Genomic DNA, 25424 nt, shown 5'->3' with positions numbered 1-25424 from the left:
CTCGGGTTAAAGGCAGCCTTAAAGTTTCGGCTCGCATCTCCAAGATACATTCCCACTTGTTTTTGTTGCCATTGTGCATTGTTGTATCTGCGGAGATGTATAGATACGCCGGCAGATAGATGTGCATATATGCACTATATAGAGTTCGCCGAGTGTGTGTTTGCCGGGGATGCAACTCCAGTCGAGTCGAGTCGAGTTGAGTCGAGTGCAGGAAGTGAAACGTAGGAAGTGTGGCCAACAACATTTTATACTCGAGCGCATAATATTCATATGCAGGCCATAAAAAACTTTGGCAGCTCGACGAGAGATCTTCTTCCGACGTACCGACAATCCCCTCTGGGTTTCAACCTCCCCGCGGAGACACACGAACAGTGGGCTTTTAAGGGGGTACCTTCTTGGTATTTAAAGGGTTTAAAATGGTTAAATATATAAAAAGAAACTTTATCAGATTAGCCACAAATCAAGTAACGTAAATAAATAGTACTTGTCTGCATTTATCTGTCTCTTCTACGTTTATAAAAGTTTATTTCATATTTATATTTTAACAAACTTCTTTATTGTTAACCAAAAAAATGCATAAATGAGTTCTATTTGCTTAAACTGTATAACTGACAATAAATCATAGCAAAATATTGAAGTGAGGAACTCTCTTTAAAATAGTATTACAAACAAAAAGTCATACTCGAACTTTAAAATTGGAGCATTTATCCCCATCAAAATATTTTAAATTAGATTTTATTCAACCCACTTGCTCTGATTAATTTAGGCCAATAACTTGCCATTGCGGCCCATAATGCAACGCTCGATTGTTGGGCAGACATTTGTGCAATATACGAGACTCAAGTCGAGTCGAGTTGAGTTGAGAGCCAAACCGCCCCCTCGCCCCCTCGGCCCGCCCCTTTGACCCCTCGTGTCCCGATTGTTTGTGTTGGCTGCTGAACAATTGAAGTTCGCCGGCGCAAATATAAAAAGTGAGCGAGAGCCACAGATGAAGGGGGGACAGAGACAGAGGAAGAGAGAGAGAGAGATAGTGGCAGCTGATGGTTGTTTTTGTTGTTGTCAGCGGTGGCGGTGGTGCAACGCCTCCATTTGCAAACTGTGGGCCAAAGTTCGGAAAACGGGAGCGGTAGGAGCTTAACTTAACTTTGCTTTTACTGCGATAAAATGAAAATTGCACACGCGCCATAAATAAGGATTCTCGCAAGGATAATTTATAAAACTTTGCTCACAAGCGTTTTACTTATGAGAAGCGAGCGACGCCAGACAACGTACTCCACACCTAAAAAAGGACGAGCAAGGGGGGATTCCCTGCACTGAAAAAAAAATTGTATGATAAAAAGAACAGAGAGCCTTTCTTATACTTTTAAACATGTCTTCGATTCCAAAACCAATAATTCCTTTCATTATTATCATATTAATTATTTACATACAACACTGTTAAAAGCTAGGATGTGTATTTCAAGGATTTTAAATGAACTTTTCAGTGGGGGTATTTTAGGGAATCTTTTATATTAAAATACAGTACTTTTTCAACTTAATTTTCTCCGTTTTCCATTCAGTGTTTCATTGCATTTCCCCCTAACCATTCGTCCTGCTGCTAGTGAAGTTTGTAAATTCCGCAGGAGTTGCGACCGTGACGTATGCACCAGCACCTGACCCTGCAGCTGGCCAAAACCGCCTTCCAACCCCCTATCCCCCCCGCCAAAGGGTGACCCCGCCACCTCTGGAAATGACCGAAATATCCGTAATGGCCAAAACCCCGGAATCTGTTGGCCGGGAACGCACTCCGCCGGCATTGTAATCGATGTGCGAAATAAACAAAAGCGGACATAATTATCGAGTTATCGCGCGGCGCCTTGCTGCGGGTGTGCCTATCCCCCCCTGAAATCCCCTCCCCTTCCCCCTCCCCTCGTAACCCCCATTGTACCCCTTGGGGGTTCGGAATGAATGGAACTAAGCCCGCACCGAAAATGTTCGTTACGACGGCAACGCATCGATATTTATGATGTCATGGATTTTATTGTTGCCTGCTGCAAAATATTCATATGCACACACAGTGCCGAGGCCAAGAGTCCTTTCTGGCCCAGAGACTCCCTCTCACCCCCTCTCCACCCCCTGAATAACCCCCTCCGCCCCCTTTGCTTCACACACGGAAACAGTAAAATGACCATCAGCAGTACAGGATGTAAATTTTGCAGTAAAACGAGACAACGCACAAGGATATGAATGGGTCAGAAAGAGTGGCAAATGGTGGGGCCGAGTGGGTGGGCGGCCAAAGTGGGTGGTTATTGACGTCCTCGATAAGGCGAGAAGCGGAGAAGGAGCCACAGATAGTCCGGCAGGATGTTCGGAGTCAAATTTGAGCAGGTCGTGACCCCCACAACCAACCGAACACCACCCAAAGCCCAGCACCACCCACTCTCTAGGTCAGAGGGCAATAAAATGTTGCCGATATTATTTCGCTGTTGCTGCTGTTCTATTTTTTCCCCCCGATTTTCCTCCTTTTTTTTGCTGGCCTTCCTTTTGTTTGCCGAGAGTGGAGAGTGTGTGCCTATTGCCAAGTTTGATGGGGAACCGGCCAGCATCAGTTAAGCGAACGGCAGCAACAGCAACATCGGAAGTTGCACATATGCCATGGACCCGGTCCAATGATGCGGGCTTGTTGTGTCTATGTGTGTGTGTGAGTGTGTGTGTGTTGCTGCACTTGAGTTATGCACATAGATTGAAAATCGGCGATAACCCGAAAAGAATCGCACGAAATGCAGCAACAAACACGCGCTTTGCAATTGTTTGTTGTTTGTTGGGTTCGTTGGTTGTGCTCCCCCCTCCCTAAAAAAGGGGCGTGGCCACACGAAGTTTGCAGCGCGTGATGCAACACGCCATTATAAAGTTATTAAAAGGGAACACAGCAGAGGCAAAAGATGCCCAAACAAGCCACAGAAACAGGTAGTAAAATTGGGTGGGGCGTACCAAAAGTTGTGCGAATATTTGTGCCACAATGGGGCAGGTGCCTTAATGAGGGTGAGAGAAACCTAATTAGCCGAAGAGTGTGCAACGTTATTAAACTAATGGCGACGGAAGTATTTAATAAAGATAATAATAGGTTAGGGAAAAGTTGAAAAAAAAATGTATTAAATTCATAAATTCAAAAATTCCTCTTAAATAAATAACTATTTTAATCAATTTTTTTGTCCATTTGGTTACAAAATATTTTTCCTACCGTCTGCTGGCAATCAACAATGCCACAAAAATCGAAGCAGCAGAGCGAGTTTGCAACAATGCAGAAATTGTTTATGAGATTAAGCCCATAAACTGCGAAAATGCATTTTAATTGAAGTGCAGCTTTGGGACTTAATAATATTTCGATTTTTGCCCTTTTTGCAGCATTGTGGCCCAGTGGCCGATAGTAAATTTTCCAATATCGCCCAGCAAAAAAGGAGTTGGTGCAAAATGAAGCGAGAGTCGAGGACAATAGCGTTGATTGTTTGAACTCGGTCCGTTGCTCCGATCAATGTTTTTTCCCATCATATTTTTTTCGTTGCAATAAATTGGCAATAAGGGTAAATTGTGGGGATTTATGAACGGCGCTCATATGTGCAAAATAAATTCGTTTTTCGCCCATCAAATAGAGTAATGAGATTAATTAACAGTCGCGATGCCGCAGAGATAGTTAGTAATTTGCATTTCCCAAACGGATGCGGATGCGGATGCGGATGCGGATGTGGATGGGGTACTCAAGATGGAGGGGAAATGCTTTCAGACAAGGCGCTAATTGTCCTGCGTCCTTGGCGGGGAAAACCCCATAAATACTACATGTTTTGCATGAATTCGAAATGAAATGCTGTCTGAACCGAAAAATACAGCAGAACAGGGCATTTAATTTGTATGGAATCCATCAGTGATCCTTTGTCTTCCTTCGCACCACGAAAGCCAAAGGCAGAGAATAAAAAATATAAAATAGGGGAAGCCAGACAACAAGAGGAGGAAACCTCCTGATGGCCAACTCCTTTTGCCGCTTTCATGGCTTTGTTCAAAATTACCATCAAGTTGACAGTTCTATGGCGCGTTGACAGTTCACACAAACACAGTGAAACACACACTAAAACACCCTAAAAACACACACAGATGCACATATGTAAATGTCGCCAACTCGTTGGCTCATTCTTGTGGAAAATGTTTTTCTGCACCGCAAAACGGAAGGAAGGAACTACTGGGCAAACGAAACGAAATGAAGGATGTGTTGGAAAAAAAAAAATAGGAAAAGGGTGGAAAATGTGATGGCCATGCCTTCCCTCGACTTGAAAATGCAAATAAATGTAGGGTTTTGTCATTTTTTTCAAGTCCTTCCACGTCACGAATTCGTCACCGTCCACGTGAAGTGCTCCCCATTCCCATTCCCATTTCCACCTTCCTTGGATTCATTTTTTTCATTTCTTGTATTTTCTTGTATCCACCGCAGTCTGGCACTATTTTTGTCGTTGGCATTTAAAGTGTCACATTTAAATGGGATTTTTATTCGGTCCTAGCCACGCAAATGTGTAAATTTTTGTCGCGCCTGGGTTGGAATTTTAAAATGGGCTCCCACTTTCCCCCTTTGACTCGTCTTTCATTTACAGTGGCAGCGGATAAAAGTCACTCAGGTGTTAAAATACAACTGCACTCATTGTCAACGGATGAAAGATTGGAGATTTTATGGCTGAGAATGAGTAATTCATTAGGCTTCTTTATTTTTCCGCTTAAAATATGTGTTTAATAATATCACTTCCGTTTAAAAAATGTTGTCATTACATTTATTTAACACTTATTAAAATTTAAAATATTTCATGACTTTTCCTAAAAAGGAATCAAAATCTTGGGTTCCCAAAATCAGCTTGGCTCCCCTAGAATATAAATATATTTCCCCCTTTTAAACAGCAGATCGCTTAACGACAATGGGAAACTGATAAATCTCGAGGGACTTGAAAAATACCATGTCTTATCGCTGGAGGTAATTGTCAGGCCATAAGAGTCATTCGAACTCCAATTACAACTAGTAATATATCTCTCTTCTTCGATTTTGGTAAAAAAAAAAAAAGGAAAATGGAAACATCCTTGATCCTTGTCTTTGTCTTTGGGAAACATGGCGGCCATTATTCAAGGGCCGCCACACAAATGTCGCTATTTTCGGTCGATTTCGGTGTTCAAGTACTTCCCACCACTTCACCGCTTTCTCCGCCTTTCTCCTGCTCTTTCTCCCGCTGCAACTGAATGTCTCACTAACTAGCGCATATGCGCACATTTCCCACACACACACTAACACACAGTAACACACTCGGGGGGTTATGGACTAAGTACCCTTGAGCCAGCTACAACATGTTCCAATCATAAATCATAATTCAATATGGAGTACTCCCCAACCCCGAAATATATATGAATATATATATGTATGCAGAGCATGAACATGCACTACAACCATTCAAATGAAATATGCATTAAAATCGCCTACCAATTGGTAAAATAAAACCCGATCGGTTCTGGGGTTATTTCCGAAAACGAAGGGAGCAGTTGTGAGGCAGCAGATATAGTTTTCCCTGGAAATTCATTTGCAACTGATACCGCAATGTTTTATTCTTTTTTAAGAAAGGCAACCAGACTTAGTTAAGTGCTAATTGCCTTAAATCAGATGAGGATTTCGGTTGTCTGGCAAGTACATGCAATGTGGTCACTTAAATTTTAGACTTCCCAGCAAATCCTCAGGAATCCCCGACTTTCTTTGGCAGTGTTCGAGGTATTAGCTAAACATCGGCTAACTAAAAACCCAAAAGCTCCCATAAATTGCCATTGTGATCCCGGTTTTGGCATGTGAGTCGGGCCAAAAAGATTGGCCAGACATCGCAGGAAGATTAGGCTGAGGATTAAGGGACTGCTCACATGGTTATGCAATATGCACTTCGGTCCAACTCGATCAGTTTCCCAGGCCCATAAAGAAACTTGGCAATAGTTCGATGACATCGCGGCAAGCTGCAACTTTTGTGGCGGGAGCTGCTTGTCCATGATTTAAAAGTAAAAATAGCTCCTTATTCATCTTCGATACTAGAGGCAGCTGGATGAAAAGGAAGTGGTACAGGGGGACTTCAGACTGGAGACCCAATCCCAATCCCATTCCACAGCCATTTCGATTCCCATTCTGGGAACGTGCAATGGCAGCTCGCATGTTGCATGTTGCACGTTGCATGTTGCGCCGCGTGTTGCTTTATTTGCATACGAGAGGGGCAGACAGATGCTGGAGATTGTTTTTGGTTGTAGGTGAATACAAGCCAAATGCAAATCAGAAGCTGCGAAGGCGGAGGAAATTCGAGTTTCAACTTAAGGAGATTGGTAGAAATTTGAAGACATTGAATTTGTTTTTAAACTGTAGGAAATGATTAGGAATTTAAACAGATTTATCTATAATATATATACAGGTTTTAATTGGTTCTAGCATTAGTTGAAAATATAAAAACAGAAGTTATTTTAATGTGGCAATCCACTTAAGGCTTCACTTTAAAGTGCGACCAAGTAAATGATTTAAGCTTGCCTGAACCTTCAACCGCTAGTCCTGCTTTTATCCATTGTGTAGGCCTTCTATATTCCACTATATACACAACCTAAGCACATATAGAACCCCTACCATATGTGAGTTCCATCTTCAATCGTCTCTCCTTCAATTCGAGAGTTCGAATCGCTGTCGGACTTGCCAAAAGATTGGCTTTTGAGATATGCCCACAATAAAACACACAAATAAAACTTGCAAACCTGCAGCAACTGCGACTCACCTTTTCTGCCCCTTTGCCCCTTGCCCCAATGGGTTGCCCTGGCCCCCCTATTACCCCCTTCCCCCGTCCCCCTTTTACCCCTTCGTTAACCCCTTGTTGGCCATGCTCCTTTTTTTTGTTGCCTGAGTGTTTTGGCTTCTTGGTTGCGTTTTCTTCTTCTTCTGCTGCTGCTCCTCCGTTGGCGGCAAACCTTTTGTTTATTTTATTATCTTTGGCTATTTGGCTGCTCCATGTGCTGTGCCGCCCCCTCAACCCCCCCTTGCCGCTGCCCCTGCAGCTGCTCTTCTTTGTATATGGAGTGTGGCGAAAACGCTTAAAACGAAATTTATTTAGTCGGCCCAAGCGGAGGTCGCGCGAGATTCGCAATGCGACAAAAATGCGACTAAAAATAAAGCAAAAACGACACAAAGTGAGCAGAAAATGCCAGTGGGAAACTAAAAATGAAATCAAATAAAAATAGAAATAGAAAGGCGTCGCAGAAAATTAATTTTATCGTAGATGTATGTATGCTATATTTTTGAGTAGGCAATTTTTCGATTTTCGGCTTAAAATAGACGTTCGAATCGAAATCAGAATCAGAATCTCAATCCGAATCAGAATCGGAATCAGAATCAGCTGCCAAATCCAATTTTATGATGGCGCGCAGGCATTTGCATAAATGTTTTTGGGGAGGCGAAAGAGACGGCAGCTGTGCAAAGTGAAAGAGATGGGCATATGGCCTACAACAACGCAGCATGTGGCAGCCTTGTTGATGTTGTTCATTCGCGATGGGGTTTGCGGGGAAAAGGGTTGTGGAAGGGGAAGGGGGGAGGGGGAGGGGCAGGACCTATCCTATATAGTGAACTGGACATTGGACATCGGACATGGCATCGCATTGCATTGCATTGCATTGCATGTTCGCCGTGTTTCGCAATTCTCGCATGCAACAGCAAACAGCACGCGAAGACAGATTAGAAACGGACTAGCACCGAACTGCGGGGGGTTAAGGGGGTCCACAGTGGGTGAGGGGGGTGAGGGGGGTTAAGGGGCCACTGGGGGGTTAAGGGAGCCGTCTGTTATCATTGCACAAACACAGCAGGCAGCTGCAGCCGCGAATGCGAATGCGAAAAGCGTCAACTGCAACTGAGCCCCGAATTGAATGCTGAGGCGTATAAACCCCATGATCCGATCCGATCTATCCTGACTGAGTGGAAAAATTAATCCTAAAGCTATGTTAAAGGAAATAGAATTCTCATGTTTCTAAGAGTACAAAAATCAAGAGCTGAAATATAGAAAAAAATTTATGAAATATCAAATAAAATATAGAACGGTAGTAATAAAGCAAAACATATTCAAATAATATCTGCTTACATCTATATCAGATTATAATAGTAAATATTATCCTTAAGGTTGTTGAATAATAGATTTCAAGTGCAAGTATACCAAAAATAAATACCCAAATAATTTAAAGATATTTATTGCACTTAACCAATTTAAGTTTCGCGATAAACAACGAAAACTTTTCGGTGGCGCAATCTTAAATCACAATGGCCGTTCGAGGGGGAATTCACTGAAATATTTGCTTAAGTAAAGGCAATGAACAGCGAAGCATATTCTTTAAGGAGTATCTTCATTACTCTATCCTTTATTTCCCCCCGGATCAACCCTTTTTGGCCCTTCGCAAGTTTAACTGCATTCTGGTAAAAAATTTGCATATGCCGCCTGTCGACGGCAATGGCAAAAACTTCTTAGCATTTTCGCTTCTTTTGTTTGGTTTTTCTGTTTTCTGTTTTCAGTTTTCAGCTTTCAGGTTTGTTTTGTTTTGCTCCACTTGCTCCTCCTCCTTGGTTGTTTTCCCATTCGCAACTGTTGGCATTTCCATTTTGGACGGGTATGGGAAAACTCGAATGGAAATACGAGCCAGCAATTTCTTTAATTTTCTAAACGATTTTAAATTTATTGCCACGTCTCGCGGGCTCCTTCAATTATATTCGAAATCGGCTGCAGGTTGCTGGTGGAGAGTATCTCATTCCCTCTCCTTTTTTTCTGTTTCCTCGGCTTGTTAGTTTGAAGCTGCAGAAATTGCAATAATGTTAATTTCTTGCAGCAAGCCGCCATGTTGCCATGTTGCCGCTGCAACAGCAGCAGCAGCCGCTGCCGTCGAAAAGGGTTTAATTTCATTTCGAGTTTTCAGGCCCCCCTTCGCCCCTCCCCCTTCCCTTAACCCCTAAGTGTGTGCTTATGCAGGAGCAGACCTCGTTCGCTGTGGCTCTGTTATCTGCGAAACTCCATTAGAAAGGCAAAGGAAGCAAATGGCAGCTAACGAAGGCCAACACAAAGGAGTCGGCTGAGGGGCAAGGTGGCAGGATGGCAGACGGAGCAAAAAAAAACTACAACAAGAAGAAACCAAACCAAACGAAACGAACGAACGACGTCGCTTAACGACTTTAAAGAAAAATTAAAAACATCCCAAAAGGAATACATCTTCGCCATGCCGCATACATCGGCGATACAAGTTGACTTTGCAGTCGAGTGGAGTGGAGTGAGTAACTGGGCATCGGGAATCGGGTATCGAGGCATCGAGGCACCGATGCTGCTGCTGATGTTGCCCCACCGACTGTTCTGTTGCATGTTGTCCATCCAACATCCAGAATCGAGCATCCAGAATCCAGCATCCCATCCAGAAAGTCCGTCCTTTCGTCCCGCTCAACATTGTTAGTGGCTCTCGAATTTATTTTAACGAACTAGTTTGGTCACTTCATACAACATTTTTTGCCGGCGGATTCCTCCTCGTTGCTCGCTCGCTCGCTGGCTGCATTTGCTCTTGGGGTTATAAAATATATTCGCCTTATATAAATAAATAAATTGGTAAATGGCGTTTCATTTGGAGCTGCGTCCTCCGTCGTCGCTGATGCGATGATAAATGCGACAAAATCCTGTCGCAGTTCCCTCTGACCAGCAGCAAATTGAATTTATTTGCTCGCAAATGTCGCAAGATGGAGTTAAGGCCAAAACGGGAACAGCGGAAAAGGTAAAAAAAAAACACAAACGTGGCGAAAAGACAACAGACAACAGCAGGGAAGCTGAAAGAAGTCCAAAAGCGAGGTTGCCTTTTATGGCTTACAGCGGTTTGGGCTTGTCTGATTGCCAGCAATGTCGAGTATTTGGCGGATGCTGGCAGCTCGTTGGGAAAAACTGGAGGATGTGGGGATTCGGCTCCGAGATCATTGTCTGCTGGCTGGGGAATTGTCAATCATCGTGCGAGCATGCGGGTTCCAATGGAGACAAATCTTGGGCCATGTGGACAAAACACAACCACTCACAAAAGAAATAACCACTTCCACTTAAAGCAAACCAAAACTGGGAGAAGAATCATCTTAACAAATAGATTTAATACAATTAATTCCAAATGATTAAATTCAATTTAAACAATTTGCTTCTTACATTTTACATTTTATGAAACAAAAAGATATCAAACCTTTCCATTATTAATATCCACCAGAAATCCAAATAATATTCTAGGATTCTGGAGTTAACGTTTCTATTTTCCCATTTCTTTTTTAAAGTTCTTTTATAAAGTTTAAAGCACTTTTCCATTTAAAAATACTTTTAATTCTTTATGTTTTGCAACCTAATTTAGTGGATACTTAAACACAACTCCTCTTTTAGTTTTCACTCGAGTTTATCAATCTTAAACTCACTCTGCTTAAATAAAGAAAACATCTCCCACATAAAGTGTGTTATATAATGCAGCCGAAGCATGAGATAAACGAAACGGAACCACTTTTCATTCTTTTCTTTTCTCTCGCTTTATTTTTTTGGGTGCCGCATGATGAGCAACATCAGCAGCAAATAAAAAGCAACAAAATCGCACCCAAAATGCTTAACGAGCAGAGCAGGCACTTGCAAAATGCTCAAAAGCAAAAGCGAACAGCTAAGAATTATTTACTTCAAATTCCAAGTGCAACATAGAATTCGTGCAGCGGCAGCAACATGCAATGCACGGCAGCAACATGTTACCAAAAGGAGCGACCAGAATGCTCCACAGGGGCGGGGGTTTCAAGGGGGTGGTACGAAAAAGGGGGTTCGGTTGAGGAGGGGGGAAAAAAGCAGCAGCTAAAACGCCGATAAAAGCAACGATGGCAGTTCAGCTTCGTTTGCTGCTCAGGCGGCCATGTTGCTGATTGCCATTGCCGTTGCCGTTGCTGGTTGATGTTGCTGTTGCTGTTGCCAGTTGCCGGTTGCTGTTGCTGCTGCTGCAGCGGCAACTCATTGCAAATGCAGCCCAACTGCGCGCCTTTCTCAAGACTTCGTTTCGGCGACGTTCGGCCAGCATCATTACTTCCATTCAAGCTGTTTGGCTTGGCGTGTACATAAAAAAAGCGCTGAAAAAATACAGAAAAATAAAAAAAATGTAAAAAAAGACTGAAAAAAAAACGCTGCATGCCGGCGCTGATGTTGCTGCTGCGTTGCCACGACCTCAAGCATTTTGGACAATGCGACTGGGCAGCAGGAATTGTTGCCATTGCATGTTGCCGTTGCTGATGTTGCTGTTGTTGCTGTTGCTGTTGTTGCTGTTGCAGCTCCCAAATAAAGCAAACGCATTGCGAATTCCTCTTGGCTGGCTTTTTTTTCGCCGCTGCCTTTTAATGATTTAAAATTCCATTTTAAGAATTTTATACTTAATGATGTGTTTTGCGTTGTATAGCATCGTTGTCCGAAGGAGATCCCCCCTTCCCCGTTCCCCGCTTTTCCCCTCCCCCTGCCACCCCCCTTTTGGTCCAGCGCCTGTGGCAAATGGCGATTGTCGTCGTCGTCGACTTTGCTTTTGATCTAAACGCTGCGTGCTTTTCGTAAATTGCTTTTCGTTGTCGTCGTTTGGGTCTCTTGGGCTCTTACCTTTTGTGGAAGCCGCATGAAATGTGTGCGAGTTTCGTCTTCCTTTTCTCTTCTTTTATTTTTATTTTTTTTTTTTTGGCCCGGAAAAAAGGCAGCAGCAGAATTAAATGCAATTGCAATTTGCAGGCATGAAATCGCAGCAACCAAAATATTTGAAGCGGGATTTATGATCCCTGCTGCAGAAGCAGTAAATCAAACTCCTATTTTTTTGGCAACTGTTGCAAAATTTCCCAAATTCTATTGACGCATGCAAATTTCACGGCGCACCGCCCGCTGGCTTTGTTTTTGTCACCGAAAAGCAGCAGGTAGGGAAAATCCACAGCCAAGTGCGTGCAGAAATATGAATTTTCATAATTTTCGCACAGTCTGCGGTTGGCAAAAAAAAAAAAAGGTCGACTGCTGGTCATAAAACAGCTGCAGCGAATATTTCATATCTTTTTGTTTGTCCTGTTCCGATAAAAACTGCTCGACAATGGATAAGGCAAAAGGTAAAAAGGTTTTCCTTTTGAGATGTTTAGAAAGTGCGTTACATGCCTTGCTTGGAAATTGGCACATGACTCTGTGATTTATGGCTGGAGAAATCAATTCCGGTGACTTTAGGTCACAGTTCAGAGTTCACGGTGGCAATTGCAATTTTCTCTTTGGCCCTTGGAGCTTCGTCGGCTGTGGAGCTCCGGAGTTGGCGGCATAAAAATTCAATTATCACTTAATAACACGGGGAAAATGAAAATTGCGTGCGGCGCTGCACAGTTGCTGCTGCTGCAGTTACACATTGTTATTGCCGCCGTGGGGCAGTTGCACGTTGCAAGTTGCAGGTTGCAGGTGGCCAGCGGCAACATTTGCACTTTGCGTTATTAACAGAAAGGTCGTTAAGGTATTTTAACTTACTTTACTCCTTTGCGAGGGCGTATTTTTATTTAAATTACTTCATTTCGTGCAATTACACAAAAGTTGCGAATGAAAACTTGCAGTAGTTATGTTTGAAATCTTCTTTGCTGAAAAATGGCTTTGCAACTAATTGAAACGGTAAAACTTAAGATTTTCTCATTTAATGCAATATATATGCATGTATTTTAATATTTATATAGCTTAACTCTTTACAATTCCTTTTAAACTAAACAAATTATTTCCTTCTCTCTTTTTTAGGTAAGTGTCAAACATTTATTATACCCAAAATTCCCTAAAAGCATTGACAAAGTGAGTAAATAAATACAATAATAAAACGAACGTATTCAACAGTTAAAGTAGCAACTGAAGAAAAACAATTTTCCGGATTAGCAAAAGATGTGTAACAAAAATTGGAAAAATTACTCATGCGTGCTTGGCAAAGCCCAAAAGCAGAAAAACTTGCAAATTTCAGGCGGTCCCAACCCCTCGAAATCCTCGGGCGAACTCAACGCCCCCATTTAAATTTATTTGCCCAAGTTTACTTTCCCATAGCCCGAAATCAAATCCAATCAATAAGTATCTTAAATAAATTCATGGCGCCCACACACCCCAAACATCCATCCCTTCAGATTTTTTTCTTTTTCCCGGCAGCCACTTAGCTACCTCATTTTTTGTAATGCTAAATAAATTTATTTGCTAATGTAGTTTCTCAGCTTCTTTTTTTCTCTCCTTCTCCGTTTCTCTGGAGAAGTGCAGTGGAGCAAAGAGGGCGGGAGAAACAAAAAAAGGAGCAAGAGCAAGCCAAACGGAATGAAAAAGAAACGTTGGTACTTGTTAGTTTTATCTGCATATCATTGAGATAAATTTGGTGCCGATCAACTGTCTGTCTCCGTCCCTTTTCCACTTCCCCTCCCGCTCTCCTGCCGTCCCTTTCCCTCGAACGGCGTCTGTCGGCTGCCGTGTGGCAGCAGCACAAAAAAAGTCTGCAGAAAAGCCGCTGATTTGCATACGAAAGTAATTTGATGTCTTGCGAGCAAAACACACTCACACACACACATACACACACCGCATCCGGAAAAACAGGGCGGTGGGTGGAAAATAAGCCCTAGGACACGTCATGAGTTACATTTCCTAGTCATCGATAAGCGGAAAAATCGGCGGACGGAAGCTGGGAAAGCAAAAGCGGTTTTACAAATTAATATAAACCAACTTAGACATTTTAGACTACGTATTTTTTTGGCAATTCTAATTTGATTTTAAAGCTGTAAAATTATTATAATGAATAGAGGTGTCATTTTAAAAATTATTTACAATTGATTTTCCTACAAAATTAATCTGCCAAAAAAGTACTTTCAAGTCAAACATTTTTTCATTAATAAATGTTTATTAATTTTTTCAAAACAAAATTTCTTTTTATAAGTATGACATGTTCTAAGAAATATTTCAACAATTTCAATGATGAATGATTGTTTGAATGAATTTATTATTATTTCAACAAAGTATTGCCTAAATAACACAGAGGAAAGCTTAAAATATTTTCGAAAAACTTCACAGAGCCTTAATAACCTAATCCCATTATTCACACTTAAGAAGAAAGAAAGCCGAGCAATAAATCTACCCGAATCCAATTTCCACGCAATATAACAATTACTCATTGACCAAACTGAGCCAGAATCATCACGGCAAGATTGATGTTTGTGTGCCGGCTGGATTTATGTTCGACAATATTTTCCTGGTAGCGCCGGGATAGTTTTCCGGCATTCCCTAATTTGATTTCTGGAGAATTTTCAATTAACCGATTGTCAGCTTAGCCAACCCCCTTTGCCGACTCATATGGTGGTTCGCTCTGAGGTTCGGGGGGTGGCAACCATTTTGCGAGGCCATAATAGTCGCGGCCATTGTAAAATGGCCGCCACAGAGGGAAAATTTAAATTGAATTTCCCAAAAACTCCCACCAACCCGTGCGAAGCTCGTGCGCTCACATAGTTTTATAGTTGTTTGGTCAGTGCATATGTAGATTTTCAGCTGACCTGACAAAAGGCAATGTCAACCCATCTTGCCCACGCCCCCTTATCCACAATGACCCACCACCCACTGAACAATTTATGATCCTGCAAAATTCCTGACACTTAATTGTCTGCGTTTAATGAATGAATAAATGCCGGACCACATTGTCACCCACTCGATCCCCATGGCACTGGTACACACATATATTTATCGCAGTCGCCCTGGCGGTGCCATTAACTCTCGATTATTATTAGTTTTGATTCGATTTTTCCACTTTTGATTCGCAGTTTTTAATTGAATTTTAATGAATTTAATGTGCCGTGCTCCCGAATGCTTTTCGTATTTATGCCGCCCATTTAAATACACATAATGACCGGTCGGAGTTAATCAAAGTGCGCTTGATTATTTTCGCTAAATTAAATTTTAATCATATTTCGGTGGGAATTTATTTTGCACACTAGTTTAATTAGTTTACACAGCTCTACAAATTTTCGGAAGCTCGTTTTCTCTGCTCTTCTGCATGAAAAAAAAAACCGAGAAAAAAAACCGACAAGGACGACAAACGTTTTATTTTCGTTATCTTTTTGCCGCAGGCAGCTGCAAATGCCACGCAAATTAAACAAGCTACCTTTTTTTTGGTCCTTTGGTTGGTCCTTTTTTGTTGTTGCCTTGCCTACTGATTTTTTACCTTTTGCTGGGTGACAAAGTGGCTTCTCTCTCCCTTTTTTTTCCTTCATTCCTGTTCTTTTTTGTGGGCTTGCCGGGGGGTTAAGGGGGTGGTGGAGAAGGGGAAGGCATCCGGTTATTAAACACCCACTTATTACCTCTTTTTATTTACATATTCATGCCGAGCACTCCGCGCTCTGCCGGCCTTAATTGGCAGCCTTCTTATTTGGCCACGTAAATTTCCCGGCTCGCAGTGCCACCAATGCCACAACTCCTTGCAACCTGAGCTGAGCTGAGCGGAGTGGAGTGGCACTGCCCCTGACTCCTGCTAATCGCATCATAAATATTCAGTGTGCCTCGGTTTGGTTTTTTGATTCCAGTTTTCACACCCTCGGGCTTTTGGGGCGTTTAACGTGTTTTATGTCTGGCCAAAGCGGCAAACGGCAGAAATTGTTGCATACTGCGCGGCGCACGCATGTGAAAAAGGGTTTTTCGGGATGCTGGACCCCCAGAACATAAATAATTTCACTAAATTACGCCACACGGAGCCGGAGGATCGGTTCGGAGTGGCGTGGAGTGGAGTGGCAAGGCCTGTAAATAATTTTTCTCAACCAAAAGTTTGTTGAACTTCCCCGCGGCGGCTGCGGGTCCCGCTGCTCGGAAATTAATTGCTTAATTAGTTACGGCCAAACACTTTGAAATATGGCCGACATCGGTCGACTGTTCACGACTCTCAACTGCTCATAATTGCTCTATTAAATGGGCTCACTGTTATGCTTCTTTTTTTTATTCGGCGATTTTTCGAAGGCTGGCCAGCCTGCACTAATGGCCTTAAAGCCCAAGCCCAATCCCAATCCGAAGCCCTTTTGCCTTTGCGACTTTCGTTTGGGGGCTGAGTTATTCGACGACTTTGCCATTAGCCGGGCCATATATTCTATATGGTTCCATAGTCCATGGCCGCTGCAACAAAAACATGTTTTATGTCGCCCCTAATGACCCCGGAGTCTCCAGATTCGAGCAGTGAGCTCCGAGCTGCGAGTTTGCGAGACTGGAGACACTTAATCGCTTTGAATTGCAAAAGCAAATAATGTGCAAAAAAGCATAAGGATAAAGGATAAACCAAAGCGTCGCCATTCCAAGTGTGTGTTGGTTGGTTGGTTGTGTGTGTGTGTGGATGTCCTGGCGGATCCTTGTGGCGTCTTTGTCGGCTCACCGCCCCCGATTCCAATCCCAAACCAGAAAGCAAATCCAAATCCCAAACCAAAGAGAACCACTGCGGCGACCACTGCAGAATGACGCCATTATTTTGACAAATTTTTTGGCAATCCACGCTGTTGTTGTTGTTGTTGTTGGTGGGCCAACATCGCTTGGCTTTTAGCTGCGACTGCTGTCAGCTTTTGTTGGTTTTTAAATTGCATGCAATAATTCAATTTTATATTTCCGCAAAAAAAACTTTATCATTTTTATTGGCGAGCGAAGTTTTTCTTCCTCATCGCATGGGTTAGCGTCGGGGGAGGTCAAGAATTTGTTGGCAAAGACTTTGCATGGATTGTGCGGCCAATAAATTTATTAATAAATAAATATTTGCACAGGCCATAAGAGCTGCAAATTTAAGGGTTCCTCAATTTCATAAATATCTTTCATATTTGTAGATAATATAACCATAATTACAGAAATTGGATTGCTGCCAGATATTGCACTTTATTAAATAAATTATTCTTTTTTGTACCTTTACATTTCTGCCTTCCTAAATTTCAAATTTTCAACTTGCTTACATATTTAAGTTTAGTAAACACGACTATTGCTTATTTCGAATATTTCTGGTCACAAAAATTGTTTTGCCATTCGAGTTTCGAACAAATGAAAACAATTTCAACTATTCCGAGTTTATGGCAAACTTTGCTCAATGGAGCAAAAATATTCCGAGTCGCCGGTGGCGCCACAAAACTGTCCCCTTTGTTGGGCATTGCTGGCTGCTGGGGATGCTCCCTGTTTGGCTTTCGGCTTGTGGCAGGCAGATAACAAATATTTGCAGGAAACCCCGAGACCCTTAATTAGTGTAAAGAAGCCCCCCAACCTCTGAGCTCCACACTCCACTTTCCACTCATAAAATGCGAGCAAGGAAGCAATTTATCAAAGTTTTGTTGCTTAATTGTCGTTTGTGCGGGTGTTTTGGTGTTTGGGCCAGTGAAAGTTTAGTGGGTGTTGGGCGGAAAAGCGGGGCGGATGGGGGTTAAAACCCGATGACTGTGGGCGTGCTCCGTTCATTTGGCTCGCAAGTTGCCCAAGGACGAGTGTAATTATCCTGATAAATGTTCTGCAGATCCCCACCATCAACCATCATCATTATCGATTTCTGCCCCGGAATGGCCGTGTGCAGTTCTCGAGATATTTTCCACATCATAAATATATAAGTACGCAAAGTGCGGCCCGCCGGTTGGTTGGCTGAGTAAACACACGGGTCCGGGCCATCGCCCGTCACATTTATAACAATTTAAAATTGCTCGAAAAAATGGCAATAAAATCCCACAGACAAACGAAATTACGTGACCAATGTGTTTTATTACGATTTTATTGCGAAAATGCCAAGAAGAAGTCAGGTTCGTGCGGCTGCAAAGTGGGTGGCTTGCGGGGATTTCGCGGCGGCGGCAAAAAGAAGGGAAAACCGCAAATATGAGACTGCGTCTGGGTGGAGCGGCAGCAGATTATTTATCTTTCGGCTGAAATCGGCACAGAAGCGCAAGGAGGCAGCAAACGGGAGCAGGAATCCAGTCGAAGGGGGTGGCACGTGAGTTTGCTCGACGGCCGAGGGTTGCTAGCAAAGTTTACCGCGATTTATCACGGCGCTACGCCGCATCAGGTTAATGCACAATTTATGAGGAAAAACACGGTCCAGCCAGGAAAAAACTAGAGTTTAATTGGATCCGCGCTCGGGAAAATGTAACTCAGCTGCCTCAGCAGGTTTATAATATCAAGTGACTAGGAAAAATCCATCCCTTCATTTTCGGGGTGGACAATCAAAGGGGTTGCACCGGAGGCAAAACCATAAATGGCCAAATACTAACGCCCCTCGGTCTCATATTGGTCTATTCAAAATGTATTTTGTTGTCGACAACATTTTATTAAGCAATTTGCATAAATTTCAAAGGCCATATGCTGCACAATCTCGTGAAAGGGGTAATTAATGTTGGGCAGCAAAAAAAACTGAGATAACTGAGTTAGAAAAACAGAATTAGCTTTCAATTCCCGGGAGGCGAGAACTAAAGGTTATTCGAAATCCAAACCTTGAACTATCAACCAACAATTACCAGGCAACTTTTTCCTCGCCAATCTTGATGGCTTGATCAAATGGCTTTCAATATTTTTGATTGGTGCGCTCCATTTCCAGACTTTCGGACCATCCATCCATCTATTTTCCCCCCATTTCCACCATTTTCCAGCCAGCCCTTCACTGCAATCCATCTTGGGATAATAGTTAGTGCTCCCATATTGTCCGCATATTGATTAAAGGTAGGGAGAATAAATTGTGGGTCTGTCGAACGGTCGAGCGGGCAGCGGGTGGTTATGTATAAAATGTAATTTTCAACAAATTATAGCAATTTTTATGCTTATAGAAAAGCGCACTGAGCTCGCAATTTGCTGCACTCGCTAACCCTAAAGGGTAAAGAGCGATTACTTTTATTATTCCAACGGACCATGGACGGTGGATGGTTTTTCTTTTTTTGTTTTCTGGTTTTTTTTTTTTTGCATAGCCAAAGGGGATCGTCTGTGAGCACGGACAGAGGTCAATTCCTTCAAAATCGCCCACTGATTGATGGGTGCCTAGGCAATATATATGTTTCGTAAATTGCACACAGATTTAATGCACTATAATGCAAACTGTATTATTACGAACGAGGAATGTCCTATCTGTTTTGCTTTTTCTCTGGCGGCTGGCTTCCTGGGATATCTGGTTTTTCTCCTTTTTTTCGCCAACACAGAGAACAGAACCGAACAGAACAGAGCAGAATGGAACGGAGAGTCGTAAATCCGCCGAAACTGTCCACAGTTCTTAACTCATTTGGCTTGGCAAGGCGATGAAAGAGCCAGGGCATAACGCGCGACGTTTATTGGCTGCGTCTGGCCATTTATTTCACTCCTATGATCGCTGGCGGAAGCCATTAAAGCCGCCACCGAGAAGCCGGCTTGGCTTGGCTTGGCTTCTTATTTTTCTACCTGCCCTCCGAAAAACCGGTTAGTGGTTGCTGCTACTTCTCCAACTGGCACTCCTGACCATGGCCATCCATTTGGCTGGCAATTCATCAGCTGCATCTTTTGGCGACCCATTAGAGCGTCGCCTTCTGTCTTCTGCCTTCTGCCTTCTGTCCAATCCACGTGGTTGAGTTACCCGTCGACGGGTTAATCATATGCGCAAGTGCCAAAAGCCGATCTCGGCCGGTTTGGCCAGTATTGGCCAAGCAGTCTGCGTGTGGTCTCGGCCATGTCTATGAGGCATCTGCCTCCGCCTTTTTGTACCCCCCGTTAGCCATTCCCGATCTGAGCGGGCCTAAGCACAGTCATTAGTTTAATTGCACTGTTTATGGAGGAGCACTGGCGAGCAGGTTGTGGCTTCCACCGCCACTGCCACTGCCACTGCCTCATCCCGTCAGACGCTCCGCTTATTACCATTTCGCATGCCGCACGCCCATTGCGATAATGTTGTTTGGGCCGTGTTGTTTTAAATTAAATTAAATTTAACATCGGTTAATAGAAAATGCATGAGAATCGTCGGTGGGCAAGGCCAAAGAAGTAGTGGTGAACTAATGGAAATTGAGGGCTGTACTGAATGGGAAAATTGAAGAAAGTTCTACAACATTAACATCGGAATTCAAACTCAATTAAGAAGCTAAAAAGAAAAGAATTAACAAGAAATGCTATTTGGTATTCCTCAAGCGCAGGAAATCAACAATTAGAAAAATATGGACGTGGATATTATTGTAATAAATGTGTAGGGGTTATTATAAAATGCCAGGACTCTCTTAAAAAAATCCAAAGAATTAAATTACTTAGTCGTGATAGAGTCGCTTCAAACTCTTATAATCTTTGATAAAAATCTAGAGAAAATTCCAACAATTAATTTACTTACTCGTGATAGATTCGCTTTAAACTCCTATAATCTCCGATAAAAATCTAGAAAAAATTGCAACAATTATTTTACTTATCGTGATAGATTCGCTTTAAAGTATTATAATCTCCGATAAAAATCAAGAGAAAATTCCAACAAATAGAGTATAATGTTTACAATCAATTTGAGCATCTTATCGCGACAAAATCGACAAGTGCAGCTGCGACGAATGCGAGCAGCAAAACATTTAGAGGCAAATAATTTCCAAACATACTTAAAATCAATTTACTTAATAACCGGGCAATTTGAGCGGTGGAAGGAAGGAAGGCAGGAAGGGGCTACAACCGAAACGCATGTGTACCGGGCCAACTAAACATGTTGCATGCCGCACAAACTTCTGCCGCGTCCGCAGCGGCTGCTCAATTCATTTTGGCATGCGAATAATAATTTCCAGCCAAAGCAGAACAATGGCCGCAAAGCGTTGCACTTGTAAAAAAAAGCACAACAGGAACAACAACAACAACAACAGCAACAGCAGCAACAACAGTGGGCCAAGTTAATAATAGTTGTTCCAACACATACCAAAAAGCGAGCCTCCTAGCCGGCGGGTAATCGTTTTACTCACCCGGCAAACTGGCAACGAGCAATTTGAAAGCGCACAACAGCAACACGGCGAGCGGCAACACCAACAACACGAACAACAACAACAACAACAACTGCAACAGCAACAACAACAACCGGCCAAAACAAATCAACAGCAACAGCAACCTGCTGACCAGTCGCAGCGGACTGTGTTTTTCATCTGCACAGGGAACAAAAAATACAACAAAATAAGTCTTCAGTCAGAAAAATAAATATTTTATGATATCCTCATATTACATTTTTTAAAAAAAGAATAATTCATTTTTTATAACGATCTATTAATCAGAAATTGGCTTCAATTAATACTTCTTGAAATGAAAAAGTATTACAAATTGTATAACAAAAAAGCATATGTTTTAAAATTCATCCTCTTGGGTTTTTGGATTTCCTCGTTTAAAGATTAAAATCATTCTTTCAATTTATAAAAATATTTATCCAATATAAATATCGTTCTAGTTTCTTTCACTTTTTGTTATGGAAGGTAACAACTAAAAGGCTCATTGCTTAGAAAAAGATCTTAGCATCAGATAAAAGTAGGTTTACTTGCATAACTTTTGCAAATTATGAGCATTTTAACATTATAAAAAATCTCTGATTGATTTTATAATAAAGATAGCTATATAATATTTATTAAAAACAATGTTTTGCAGTGTTCCCATCAGCATTGCGATGGTCATCGGGGCTCGTTCCTTTTTTCACGCGCCCAGGAGCGTGTCCCATCCATGTCCCTGTCCCTAAGCCTTTGCCTTTACTTCGCCTTGGCTCTTGTTCTTGTTTTGGCCAGGCCAATGCCAGGGTCCGTGTTCGCATGCGAAGGAAGCGAAAATATGCAATGTCGGTCTGGTCTAAATTGTCCGAGGTCCCGCCAATCCCCCGATTTCCAGACCAAGTGCAACTGCAATCAACTTCGACTGCCTCTCGGCGTGCATAATTCGCTGTTGTAGTGGCTTGTTGCTTAAATTGCAAATTTATAATAAATAGAAGTCTGTTCATTTCGCTCCTTCGGCGTTCAATCATCTGGGCGGTGGATTAGCCACTTAACCATTTGGGTGGGTGAAGAACACGCATTTCATTTCAGTTAAATGCCTTACCTTTCGGAATTCGTTCCGGTTTTTAAGCACCTAATCTGGTTTTCCATTAAATAGCGAGGCGCTTAGAAGGTGGAGTCTTTGGTAAAAATATTGTTATTAAATCAGGAACTCACTTGAAGCGACTTTAAAATAAATATTACATTTTGTAAATTTATTATCCCTACCCTACCTTTTATTTAAATATTTTCAAATTACTTACCATAAATTAAAAGGCAAATTTATTATTAATTGAGTTTCATTGAGGCACTTTAAATTATTGCTTACATTTATTTTCCTGCAAATCTATTTAAATATCTGACAGATTATCAACATGGCCCATAAATTTCCCACAGTTCGTTAAAGCATTTATTATCTTGAAATCCCGATCTGAAAATAACATTTCATTTAAAGTCCAATAAATTGCTGTATTTTTCACTCCTTTACCATTAAAATAATGGATTTTTCCCCGGGCATCCAGCGCTCAACTAATTAAAACTAAGCTCAAATGGCCGCCTGGGCGTGCGAATTGTTCCTACCAACTTATTTGTCAAATCCACTTGGCCATGGTCAAGTTTTTGTTTCAGCCAGATACCAGGATATACGATATATACACACACATATGTGTGTAGTTGTGCACTCTAGTTAGTTTTTCTGCCGAAGCATCCAGCATTTTAGAGCAGAGTTTGTTTTGTGGCCATTTTATTGCATATATTTTGTATAATACGAGGCCAACAACAACAGCATAAATGCCAAAAAATATATACGTTTATATATGTTGTATGTTTGTATGTTTGTTTGTCCGAGCTGACTGCAGAAATTTGTGTGTGGAGAGATAAAAGTGCCAGGGCAACTTGTCATAATAAATTTTGCTGCTAGAGCTGCGCTGCGCTGGCTTTTGCCTTTTTTATTTATGCGCTTTTCATAAAACACAATAGCTTTTGTTTAATAACGCTGCGATTTATTTTTTTAAATAACGACGAGTGCAACAACATCGGCCTTAATGAAGCCCACCAAGCAGACAATTTCATGGGCTTCGATTTTCCAAAACTCTTTTTTCGACCGATTTTTGCAATTAATAATTTGCATAAATTTATGTTCGCTTTAATAATCTGTTAACTACGAAAACAAAGCCTGGGCGGATTGCATGCAGCCAGGGAAAACTGTGGAAAGTCGGTGCAAAAAGTTTATCAATGACTGCACAGGCCCACAAATAACCATCGTCCAGCGATGCAAATAAACTGCAACACTGTTTAGAGACTGCAATGCAAACCCCCTTAGTCTCCCTCCCCCTCCCCCCTTTTCCTCCACCCCTTTTCCCAGTGAAAACAATGTGCAGCATTGAAATGATTAAAACAGCTCCGAATTGCTGCAGCCACAGCCCAGTTGAGTTCGGTTATGGCCAGGCCAAAAGCATCCAGCAAACCAGCATCGAGAATCCAGCGGCCACAACAACTGGCTCGAATCTCTCTTTGTGCAAGAGTGTGTGTATGTGTGTGTGTGTGCGCCACGTTAATCTTTGAAAATCCGAGTGCTGTATGCGGTATTATGCGAAAATTTATCTGATTTAACACCTAATATACAATAACTTAATATGCAGTGTGCTCCGGCACTTGCACGAGCGGTGGCGACCCGGGCCTGCAGTCATCCACCAAAGCCGGGCTCCACCAACCAGACTCCACCCCCCTTTCTCCTCCTTTCCCCTCTTTGGCCATCCCATCTGCCAGGCTTTGATCTCGACCAAAAGCTAGACCAGCCACGGTGGGATAATCGAGTGATTGGGAGCTATAAAAATGTGAAATGTGAAAAATTATAAACACTTAGATGAATTGATAATACTTGGGATGGAAATGATAAATGAAAATATTTCGAAAATTAATAAAAAAAGAAGTTTAAATTTATAAAAATGTTATTAAACTTTCAGCATTAGAAAACCATTTTTATTAAACTATTAAAAAAGTGATTTAAAGTTTACTATAAATGGGACTTAGTTTGTTATAAGACTTTTGCTGTTCAAATTGAGACTATAGCAGAAATTTTATAAAATTTAAGTACATTTATTTAAAACGTTTGACTTCCTTTGGTTATGACCGATTTAGAGTTTTAAACCTTTCCTTTTGAATTTTGTATCCACTGTATTCAAGCCGCAACAACAAAAACTGCAAACTGCAATGCTCAGCGCCCATTTTGCGCCCAAAAAAGCTCCAACAATTGCGGCTGGACTTACCCCTCCCTCCCTCCTTCACACACACATATAGGCTGGCAAACACATATGCACATTGCAGTGTCCGTGCTGTGTCCTGCCACTCCCCCCGCCCCCTTTTTCCCCTTTGCCCCACACAATCCGTGTGCGTTTCGAATGCTGGGTCTCTGGTATGCGGCGTTTGGAAAATGTGAATATGAACTGCATAAATCTTCCAGGGCGGCACTCTTTGCCACTGCGCCTAAACCCCGCTCCTCCTACCCCCTCCCCCTCTCCTCCTCCCCCTTCCCCTGGAAAAGCCCCCTTCTCCAAAACTCTAGAGGCAAGGCTTTACGGCTTTTCGGCTTCGTACTCGCCGTTGACTCGCTCAAAATGCAAACGGACAAAAAAATAACAGGCGGCCCGCTGGCGCTGAAGCGAGTCGGTGCTAGAGTCCTAGTCCTTGTGGTACACTGAAAAGAAAATATAGTAAAGAAGAGCCCTAATACTAGATAAACATCCATTAGATAAGTTGGAAAAAATATATTATAAATATTGAAAGGTAAAACTTCATAAACTTGATCTAAACAGGATCAGTTTTTTGAGGTAGAAATTTTAGTGAGATTTTCTTTCTATTTGCTTTTATAAGGTTTAAAATCTGAAACATAACCTTACTCACTAGTAGTAAAGTCAAATTACCTTAAATTGGTTTTTAATCATTTTCTAGTACCCACATTTATTTCTTGCAGTGCACAGCACACATATTCCTGGGCCGGCCGACTAAGATATATGGCTATAGGTAGTCGGAGCGCAAATGCGAATAGAATGTGGCGGCATCAAAGTTCAGCTCACTTACTCACCCGGCGATGAAAAGCGGGAAAGGGGGGATTTTGGGGGTGCTGAAGGACTTTAGTTTGCTGCAGTTTTATGCGCCGACTTGGGAAGAGGGGGAGTTTGGGGGGGGGAGTGGAGGGGTCTGGACGGGTCATAACTCTCATATTATTATGCATTCATATCGCCATTTTAATCACACTCACACACGCATCGCAGGATGGAATAGCTGTGAGCGATATGGAATTATGGGGATTGCCTTTCGATTGACCATTGCAGCCAGACGACTTACAACCTGTGAATGGAAAATAAAAGGGGTTTAGTTGGAAAAGGAAATCATTTAGGTTCCTTTATGCCCCTACATT

The 25424-nt window shown here is 42.1% G+C and overlaps 1 protein-coding gene across 6 annotated transcripts in view; it reads left to right on the top strand.

Annotated features, from left to right (window-relative positions):
• LOC108087003 (homeotic protein ultrabithorax) overlaps positions 1-25424 on the top strand; it is an 84685-nt gene that overhangs the window by 41765 nt on the left and 17496 nt on the right. The window contains exon 4 of one of the 6 annotated variants that reach the window (XM_017184145.2): positions 12819-25157. The exons of the other annotated variants lie outside the window; for them this stretch is intronic. Coding sequence (XP_017039634.1) covers positions 12819-12856 — 38 coding nt within the window. The 3' untranslated portion in view covers positions 12857-25157. Of the gene's footprint in view, positions 1-12818; positions 25158-25424 lie in introns of those variants that run through there. 6 annotated transcript variants of the gene reach the window in all.

Source organism: Drosophila ficusphila, unplaced genomic scaffold (genome assembly GCF_018152265.1).
Source record: "Drosophila ficusphila isolate 14025-0441.05 unplaced genomic scaffold, ASM1815226v1 contig_791, whole genome shotgun sequence".
Lineage (NCBI taxonomy): Eukaryota > Metazoa > Arthropoda > Insecta > Diptera > Drosophilidae > Drosophila > Drosophila ficusphila.
Note: the sequence above shows the minus strand (reverse complement) of the source record. Positions and strands in the feature narration are given on the sequence as shown.